The sequence below is a fragment of the Haliaeetus leucocephalus genome, unplaced genomic scaffold (assembly GCF_000737465.1).
Source record: "Haliaeetus leucocephalus isolate CR32 unplaced genomic scaffold, Haliaeetus_leucocephalus-4.0 Scaffold932, whole genome shotgun sequence".
Lineage (NCBI taxonomy): Eukaryota > Metazoa > Chordata > Aves > Accipitriformes > Accipitridae > Haliaeetus > Haliaeetus leucocephalus.
In genome coordinates this window covers 3645698-3655796 of record NW_010973368.1, presented here as the reverse complement: position 1 = coordinate 3655796, position 10099 = coordinate 3645698, and the positions used below count along the sequence as shown (strand labels likewise).

Genomic DNA, 10099 nt, shown 5'->3' with positions numbered 1-10099 from the left:
GGGCCGCGGCCTGGTGGGGGTGTGAAGGTGTTGGAGCCGGGCGAGCGGGAGGCGCGGGCGGCCAACCTGGGGAGGTGCCCCCCGCGGTGGGCGCCGGGCCTGACGTGACCGGCCGCGGCACGGCTCGGGAGGCGTGTGCTGGCCGGGTCCCCCGGGCTGGCACGGACGGGGAAGCGAGGTTACCTCCTCGCGGGGGAGCGCCCGGCCTGCGCGCCGCCGTTGACGCCTCTGTGGAGGGGAATGCTGCCGGCCGGCGTCAGGAAGGGCCTGTGCGAGGGAACGCAGCGTCTGTGCTGCAGGGCAGGAGGGAGGGAGCGGCGTCTGTGCCGAGCAGCAGGGAGAGCCCATATGCAGGGATTTACTTTGGACCGTGCGGTGTTCTAGACGCAAAGAGCCAAAGCAAATGGGGTGGGAAAGGCGCAGTTCCTGGCAGTCCAATTGTTCTTGCTGGCGGAGCCAGAACCGGCCCTGGATAAGGCAGGAATGTAGCTCCTTTGTGTCTAGTTCCTGGAGCTCTGTGTCCAGGGAGCAGGCAGGAGCCGCGGTGTAATTCTCGTCGCGGCGCTGCTGTACTCCGTGGCTCTGCTCTGTGTCCTGTTTTAGATTAGGATCCCAAAGCAAACTGGTTTATGCTGGAAGCTTTCAGCGGGTGCTTCCTGCAGGGGCCTGTAGGGCCTTGGGTGCTCATCGCGTCTTTTTTGTGATTGTCTGATTCTCTTTAAGACTCGCCCTACAGCCAGCTGCCATCCAGGGACTGTTGGGGCCCCAGCAAGATACCAACAGTTTGTACGCTGGGTCGGCAGGACGTATTGCAGGTGATTTCTCACCCAAAGCCTGGGCTGGGCTGAGAGTCCTTCCACCTCTCTCTCTTCCTGCCACTTCCCCAAGCGCCCCTGTGTGCCTGGAAGCCACAGCGCCTGCCAGCCTGGGGAAGGAAGCTCACCGCATCCCTCAAATGTCTGGCGAACGGCCACATGTCCAGGTTTGCCTGGATGTGCTTGGGGGGTGCTGCTGCCCTGGCTGGAAGTCAGAGTTTCCCTCCTCTATGAGCTTGTCTCGTGCTTTGCCCCTGCAGAGAGTCAGTAGAGGGTAACAGGGTTTGCCCTGCTGTTGGCTTGACTGTGCTGGGCCCCACTGTACTGACCAGGCACATCCTTGTTCCCCACTCCTTTCTCCCCCACTTCAGGGATCTGGTTTCTTCCATCTTGCGTAAACTGGAGGCTCCCTGGAGCAAGGCCTGCCTGGCTCCGCGTATGCACAGGGTAATGCAGTTCCCCCTTTTGCCCTTCTGCACAGCTACATTGCAGGCAAGGCAGGGGAGGGCTGCCCGCGCCCATCGGCTGCCTGCCTGCCTCTGCTGCTGGCTGTGCCTGTGGGCCGGCTGCTGTGGCGTGCAGAGACCAATCCCATGTGTGCACCCTGGGACTGGGCACACAGGCAATCGCCCCCCCCCCCCCAATCATTGCTTTGGAGCTTTCCTTTGTTTGTTTACTTATCTCGCTAGTAAACAGAATAGCTCTTGGAGATTAGGCAGGAGGGAGAAGAGGAAGGGAAACCGGACTCTGAGGTTATGACCTCCTTGTGGATGCTGGGCTGTTTACATTCCCTGCTCTGGTCCCAGTAACTATTGCGGGACAGTTTCTTCTCAGCGTTGTGCCAGTCTGCAGAGGTTTTTCCCTGCTTGTGCTGTTCCTGCCCTGTTCCCTACAGCACTTTCTGACAGGCATTGGTGCCACAGCCAGCGGAAGACGGCCAGCATTCCGGTGTCCCTTGAGGGGCAGAGTCCTGCACTTGGTCTGCTGCCTTGTATTTCATGAATGAAAGCCTCTGAATGGGGATTTTGGGAGCTATTAGCCCCATGTTGCTGAGCTGAGCCAGAACCTGCAGCTCTCGGGAGAGCTGAAAGGCAAACACTTGGCTCTGGCTGCTCAGACGAACCATGGCTACGAGACATCTGGTTGTCATTAGCCAGCGGCTGCCGCCAGGACCCAGTGAGTTAGGCAAAGAGTGCCCAGGAGGACTGAAAAGGAGGGAGTGCGGAAGAGGAGTGGCAGCAAGGGCAGCGCAGGGAGCGCGGGTTAAGTGGGCAAAGCTGCTGGAAAGATGCATGTTGGGGTCCTGGTGTATTCGGCTAAAATCTTGCTGCCTTGCAGACTGTGCTGGCCACTGTGGTAGAGGAAGTGTGGTGGGGAGTGTGTGTGTATGTCCCTGGGCAGCTGGAAGGAGACTTACCTGGTGGTCCACAGCTGCCGGGCGCTACAAAGCAGGATCCCCCTCTCCTGCCGCAGCTGCAGGCAGCTACCTCCTGCACTGCACACCCTCCTTCCCTTCCCTTCCTTTCCTGGGTGTATCCAGGTCCCCTGGGGCAGAGCTGGTCGCTGCAGCTTCCCAGCTGGTGCGTGAGCAAGCAAGGAGGCTGAGACAACTGCAGACGGTGCTGGTGCTGTGGGCAAAAGAGCTGAGCAGGGGATGAGCTGGCCGGCTGAGCAAGGCAGCACGTTTTCTGAGCCTGCAGAGGAGTTGAAATCTGGCTCATCTCCTTGGAGAACTGCCAGCCTGCCCAGGATGGCGTCCTGCTCTGTACCATCAGGGATGGCTGCTGGAGACACTGCTTGCCCTCCACCCAGTGAATTCTGCATCCCCAGGGGCTGAATGTTATCCCCCAACTGCTCATGTGAGGGAGGAGAAGGCAGGCCAGAAGCTGGGTAGAGCCTGGGAGCGTTGGAACATCGTGTGCTGGGAGGCTGTTTGGATTAGAAACTCTCGGAGGATAAGTGGACTGGATGAAATGCCAGGGAGGGAAATCAGAGTTTGCTGAACTCTAGTAATTGGACTCGTCTGCAACACCCGGGTAAGCAAAGCGAGCTGCTCACGCTCAGTGCAGGCAAAGGGAAGAAGCCAGCAGGCGAAAGCCAGCAGAGCCATGGCCCAGCAGGAACAACAGGGCAGGCTGTCAGGACAGCACAGACTGTGAAGACTGGATAGGTGACATGGGAAGAAGCAGCATAGGGTCATCGCTGCGTGCCTAAGCCACTTGCTGAGCACAAGTGACTGAGTTACAGATGGCATGGTGCATGGGAGTGGGGGGAACACAAAGCACAGTCTAAGGAGAAAGATGCACCAAAGGCATCTTTGGTGTGACGTGATTGCTCTTTGGAAAGTCCATGCTCAAAGGCCTGAGACAGAAAAAGGGAGGGGACAATGGAAGCCCAAAGCTCTTACAGCCACAGATGTGGAGGCAGAGGTGTAAGGAGGCAGGAGTGAATCTGCTGAAGGGCTGAGGGAGCCCAAACCAGTGTTTTCTGCGTGCTACAGGGAAGAAAGTAGGTCACTTAGTAAGTGAAGGGGGTGGAAATGATAGGCTGAACCAAGTGCTGAATGCATGTTTAAAACTCAAGCTTCCAGGGAAAGAAGACAAAAAACCCAAACAAACAGCTGGTGATCAAAAGCAGGTACGTGAATAGCTGAAAAGCTCATCTCTGTGGGTCTGGAGGCACACACACATGTTGCCTGAGTCATTGGCAGTTTTAGCATGCTTGAAATTCACGGCTGATGCTGCAGGTACCAGGGCATGTGGTCTGCTGGTCTTCACTGATGACTCTGGTAAACAACTGTCCCCTAAACTGGTCATCCTCAGGAAAGTGGAAGGCTGCCATAGCTGCCTGGGTGGCCAAGGAGAAACAGACAGGGCTTGCTATGGGGAGTAACAGGACGGATTCAGTGCCTCAGGTTAGTGAAGGATTTGATGCAGCTCCTTGCTCAGCAGCCTACGTGTACGTGCGCCTGTCTCTGCCTGGAAAATGGCAGCTGGCTCATCCTCACGTCAACGCAGCGCCTGCAGGCAGGCCAAGTCCGTAGCCAGACCCTTGTGGTACCGATGCAGTCTGCGATCCGTACGGGAAACGAGTAGGCGGTTCTGAATCCAGCCCAGGGACCGTCTCTCCTGCCAGCAAGTTCTCCATTCGTGTCCCCCTCCTTTTTGGAGCCTTAAAAATAGAGACCGAGGCTGGAAAGCAGGAGGGTTTTTATAGGGCTCGGTTGTGGAAGTAGCCCAGGCTGGGCTGCCCCTCGCCCTTCCCAGCCCCCAGGAGAGGCATGGGAAGTTGGTGTCCAAATGCTTTCCCTGGATGTGGAGCCTCACTCGTCAGCTCATTCATCTGTGGCAGTTCCCCAGGTCTCCTCTCGGGATGCAGGCAGCTGGTTCAAAGGCCAGGCTGGTCAGGAAGAGGCGAGGGAAGTGTGGGAAGTCACTGTGTGTCATGTAGGAAAACAAGCCCCAGTGAGGGACGAGGGAGCACAGTGTGGGGCTGGGCGAGAGGTACCGGCCCCAGCATCGCTAGCGGTATGGTGGGCCTTCATACCCGGAAAAGGCGTTGGCTTTGCTTGGTGCCGCCAAAGGCACAAGCGGCTCAGAAGGCTCAGTGGCACTGTGCAGGTGTTGGCCATGGCTCTGTCACTGCTCGGAGGGCACGCGGCAGGCTGGCTGGGCCAGGGAGGAGGTGATGCCGGGGGCCCGTCCCTCCAGGATGGCTTCAGAGAAGCCCCCAAGCAAACCTGGCGCGGCTGCAGGAAGCCAGGCCCTTGGGGCAAGACAAAGCGCGGCCCGGCCGCTTTGTGGTCACCGAGGGGTCCGTGACACCAGCAGTCTGGGCTGCTTCCTGGTCACCGGCCAGCTCCCCGCAGTTCCTCTGCTCACGCGCTGCAGCTGGCCCCGGGCTCGCTTTGCTCATTGTCTGCTGCGGGTGATGGCAGCTATTCAGCAGCTGCCAGGTTTCAGGGAAAGGGAGAGATGAGCCACTCCTCCACCCACGTTCTGGGAAAGCCTCCGGGATGAAGCCCTGCCGATGCACACGTTCGCTCCTCGATGGGGAGAGCGTGCTACGGAGCCTGCGTCCCCGCTCTGCCCACATCCCATGCCCCCCCCCCCCATCCCGACCTTATCAGCAGGTGTGATACTGGGGAGCAGAGCTTGGAAGCAGCCCGTGCTGCTGTCCTGTCCCGCACAATAGCGGATCCTGCTGCTCACCATCTCCTCGCCTGTTTGACTTCCAGAGCCAGGCAGAGTCTCGCCATCACTATTATTTTGCTTTGTGTCAATATTATGACAGCTAAAAGCAGGAGAACTGCATCCACATGATAAGCAGCCAGAAGCTCTGGGCTGGGCGTGGATTGGGTTCGAGTTTGGCAGGGGAGAAAAGCGCCTGGCAGCCCCTGCCCACTGGCTGGCTGGGCTGGGCGAGCTGGGAGGCGAGGGGCAGCGGCTGAGCAGTGGGCAATTCACACCCAAGCGCTTCTCCTCTCTGTGCAGTGCTCACTGCCCTTTTCCCAGGGGAGATGAAACACGATAGATGTGCAGACTATGCTTGGTTCTCCGGTAGAAAAGTAACCCCAGTCTCTTTCCTGGGGAGAGGGGCTGCTCTGCTCCTGCTGGGAGAGTCCCGTCCCTCCCAGGGCTGCCATACCCTGTCCCTCCCACCCCATGCTGGTCTGGGGTATTTCATCTCTGGCAGTGGTGGAGGGTCACGCACACGCTGCTGCACCAGTCTGTCCTGGTTGCAGCCTGTTCAGGCTTTCCCAAGCGCAGTGCTCTGCAGCTGCCGGAAAGAAATTCCCACAGGTTTTCTGGGGTTTGGGGGCTCTGCTCCCACCCAGGGCTTCAGGAGAGGAGCTTGGGCAGAGCAGGGTGAGCCATGCTGCGGGTGCTGCATCTCCGCTTCCTGCTCCGGACTCTGGGCACCTCCTGCGCAAGGGGCTGTTGTTTTGGCACAGGAGCTGCACGCCCTGCAGAGGCTGCTGACGAAAATGCTTACCTGTAGGTGCCCACGTATGCTTGGGGCTGCGGTTCGGCTCTCCGGTGCCTCGCCCTGCTCCAGGGCTGTGCTCTCCTGCAAACACCCATGGTCCGGCCAGTCCCTGCTGCACAGGGCTGGCCGGCCACCGAGTGCTGCAGCGGCCGAGTGTGCTCTCTGTCACCTCCCCACCGGGCACAGCTGACTGATGGCTGGGCTAGGAGATGGCTGGTCATCATTAACCCTCCCGTCTGCTGCTGGCATCGCTTTGCCACCTGCCCGCAGCTTTGTCCCGGTGGGAAGGTGACTCCGTCCCCGATCCCGGGCTCAGCCTCAGCACTAAACGAGGCTTATGCTGAAAGACAAAGCGTTAAGCTGAGCTGCACTGAGTCTGTCAGTCATCGACCTGTTCCTGGAGCACTGGCTGGCTGAGGGCCATGACTTCCCAGGGCTCGGGTCTGGTGATATCAGGGACCTCCTCCTTGGTGGCGTTGTCCCTGCTCCCGTGGGGGATTTAAGCCGTGCCTGGGAGCGGCAGCCAGGCTTGCCACAGGTTCCCCTCGTTGGGGTCTCCTGCCTTGGGCACTCTCGGGCAGCCCTGGTGCCTGTCCTGTGCCCCTCTGAAACTCGTGTCTGACCTGGGCCAGCCCCAGTGGCTGTGACCCAGGGGGGACAGGCCCTGCTCTCCCCAGGCATGGGGCTGGGCCGTCAGGTGCTGGCAATTTTGGCCGCGGGTCCCCAGGGGGGCTGAACTCCCCTCCTGAGGAACCAAAACAAACAGCAGAGTTCCTGCCACGTGCAGCCGGGGCTGACTAAGGCCAGACGCTTCCGCCTGCCATGGGCAGCAGCAGCCGGGGCCATGAGCCACCACCATCGGGGTGCGCGGCACAGCCCATTTCCCCCTATTGTCAGCCTCCCCCTCGGCAAACACATCCCCCTGCGCACCTGGGCTGGGAGGAGGCACTGACGCCACGGGAACCAGCTGCCAGGAGCGAGGGATGTGCCGCCACCAGCGTCTCTCGGGGTTGGAGCTGCTGCGGAATGGCTCTGGGGAGTCCTTTAGGGTCCGGGTGCCCAGGCAGGTTGTTTGCAGGTTGTTTCCTTGAGGAGCGATGCTGACCATCCAGGGGTCACTGGTGCAGCCCCGCTTGCCTGCAAGGGCACTGGAGAGCCTTGTGTTTCCCGGAAGAAATCAGCAGCAACCTCCTGGCGGAGAGGCCTGGGTTTCCCCGTGCGGAGACGCTGGTGCTGGGGAAGCCCCTGCCAGACCATGCCTATCCCCGGTCCCGCTCTCACATGCGGGTACATGGAGCTCCAACCAGCCAGTCTCCAGCCCTCTGCCTTTTTGCTTTCTGTCCCCACTGCGGAGACACAACCTGCAGAAGATTGAGCTGGTTTATCTCAGCGTTAGCTGTGAACCAAGTCCTCCATGCTCACTGATAGGGGACCTTAGGAGAGTCTAAGAGCCGGATCACAGGGCTGGGGAAAGCAGTCGAACGAAACACTGAGGGTGTACCATGGGCTTCCTGGGATGAAGGGTGGGCATGAGGAGCCCAGCGCCTTACGTCTTTGTGCTGCTTTGACCTTGGGAGTCCCATCACAGTGCAAGATGTAGGTCGTTTCTGGGGGTCTCTTGCCCACGGGGCAGGAGCGGCAGCAGCAGCCCGAGGGGGTGGCTGTGCCAGGCGCTGGAGCATGGGGGGTTTGGCACTTCCCCCAGCGGAAGCCTCCAGCCCTGATGAGGCTGATTCTGGTGTCCTAAAGAGCAGCAGCACAAAAATAATGCCCTGAGGATTTCAGGGGTGTTCTCCAAGGGCTTCAGTGGTGACACAGGAGGTCCTGGCCACAGTCGGATTAAGAGTGACACAGGGATGAGTTTTTGTTGGGCTGTTTTCATCCGAGATGCCGAAGGTGGGATTTTGCAGGGGAGAAGATGCCCATGAGGGGATTTTGATGCTCAAATAGGACTGTTTTATGGAAAAGGGGACTTAGAGGGACCTCTCCTGTGGTGAGCAGGGTGGGGTTTCACAGGGGAGAGCGGCTGCCTGTGCTGGGCTCCTTCAGTGCTCACGGGCAGCCCAGGCCCCTGCTCTTGCCTGTCACCCAGAAGGTGTAAGAGGCATGGAGGTGAGCCCGTTCCTCAGCAGGGCTGCCCCACAGCGTGGTTGCAGCCGGGTGCTGGGGCTGGCCGTCCCTGCTGGACTGCCAGGGCTCATCTGCAAGAGGGATGCACCATCATTCCCCACCCGCCTCCCTCCCCAGCGCTGTGAGCGAGGCAGGGAGGTGGCATAGGCAGGTGGTGGCATATTCCAGGCGATGCTCTCAGCCTGGGGGCTGTCGCATGGGGCTCACTGCAGGGGAGGCATCTGCCCTTTAAGGAAATGACTCTTATTTGCCTTATGTCCCAGGCTGATCCCTTGAGCCTCCTCTGTCCCTTGTTCCCAAAGTGCGTAACTCTGCTCCCCAGAGCCCAGTGGGAGGCGGTGTGAGGGACACACTGGTGCATTTATAGCATCGACCTCCAGCCCTGTCCTGCAGCTGGGGAAGGGTAGGCTTGGTCCCCAGGGGAAGGAGCGCAGCGGAGGGGAAAGTGAGTGGCCATGGCCCCAGCCAGCTGGATGTCCCATTTGCAGGAGGATGTTGCTGGTCACAGGTTACCAGTGTCCAAATATTATTTCTCTGCTCCTGTCTCTGCTCCGTGCCTCCTAGAAAGGGGATGCTCATCCCAGGAATGTAAACTCTGCCCAAGGCCTCTGAGGAAATAGCTTCAGACCAGGAACAGGATTGCACTCGGCAATTAAGGGCTGGTCTCCCCAGCCACACGGCTCCTGGGGGAGAGCCCTTTGCTCCAGCGCCAGAGGCTGGGCCTTGTGTCTGAGAGGTGGCCCCGAGGGACCTTCCTGCAAGGACAGGCGTGAGGCCCCGTGTGGTCACGGTCTTTGCAATAACAGGATTCTGTCTGTCCAGCAAGTTGGCAGCAGCTGCTGCTCAGGGCAGCCTCTGGTCCGGCCTCTCCAGTAGGAGGAAACGCTCCCTTCACCACTCATCTCAAAACCATCCCTGGGGAGGTGGGGGGGTCCCCTGGGCCCTGGACGGTCTGTGGGGTAGCAGAGGGAGAGCACAGGCATGCTCCAGCCATCACAGTGGGGATGGTACCTGCTCCTCGCTGCCCTGCCAGGGGTGAGAGAGTGAACAGGCACCGAACGCCGCCGTGGCAGCCCCCGGCAGCCGCCGTGCTGTGCTGCTGAGTGATGAACTGCAGTGCACCCGGGGGCCGGGATTTCTGTGCGCTTATCTCTGCAGCATCTCCCTGCTAATTTGCCAGGCCCTGCTCCAGCAGCTTTCTCGCACACTCAGCGGTACCAATGCCTGGCAGCTCCCGCCAGAGACCAGCTCCCGCTGCCGCCTGAGCCACTGCCGCCTGCATGGCCGGGGGACAGACAGCTGGCCTGTCCCACATCCCCTGGGGACAGACCCCACGGGACTGGGGACAAGCCACCAGCATCCTCATGTGGCAGGGACGGACCTCACACAGAGGTGGGCAGGGAAGCCCCGGAGCAGCCTCCCTGCTCTCCCAGGAGGACAGAAACGTGAACCCTGGCAGGGACACAGAGCCTGTTATTTCCCTGGGACCTGTGGCCCATGGGGGATCGTGTTGCCCGCTGGCATCTCTTCCCTTCCCACCTCCCATGGCTCCAGCTTCCCTGGCCTCTGGGCCTTAAAAATAGAACAGAAAAGGCCACAGATCTCCTTTGGGTTTGCCCTTGGCAGCAGGGTTTGGCCCCAGACCTGCTCCAGGGAACCACTGTGCCCCCTTCTTTCCCAAGCTGGCGGGACCCCCTCCCCATGGTGGGCAGGAGTGGAATGCGTCCCTGAGGCCGAGGGGGCTGGAAACGCCTGCCAGGGCTCCGGCAGCAGGGGCTGGCTGGGCAGTTGTGGGGCAGCTTGAGGGAAACAGGGTGGGTGGACGGGCCTGGGGTGCCCGGGTGGGGACAGGGCAACGGCAGGGGAACGGGGTGGATGGATGGGAAAGGGGCTTCTGGGTGGGCACGGAGCGGCCGGGCGGGCACGGGGTGGCCGGACGGGCACCGGGCAGCGCACGCCGACCCTGGGAGAGGTGGACAGGACCCGGGGGAGCCCAACGAGCCCAGGAGCCCCGACCCAGCCCCGGTGCTTCCCGCTCCCGCTCTGCACGGGCCGGTCCCCAGAAGCCCCGGGGCAGCCCGATGGGGAAACGGCCGGTGCCGGTAGCTGGAGCCGGGGGGCTCCGCCGCGCCCGGGGGCATCGGCCGTCCCCGCGGCCGCCGGGG

The 10099-nt window shown here is 60.9% G+C and overlaps 1 protein-coding gene across 1 annotated transcript in view; it reads left to right on the top strand.

Moving 5' to 3' along the window:
* Positions 1-1939: 1939 nt before the first annotated feature.
* The window catches only part of PGF (placental growth factor), a 13715-nt gene continuing 5555 nt past the window's right edge, over positions 1940-10099 (top strand). The window contains exon 1 of the mRNA XM_010584001.1: positions 1940-1991. Within this exon, the coding sequence (XP_010582303.1) occupies positions 1940-1991 (52 nt within the window). The remainder of the gene's footprint in view (positions 1992-10099) is intronic.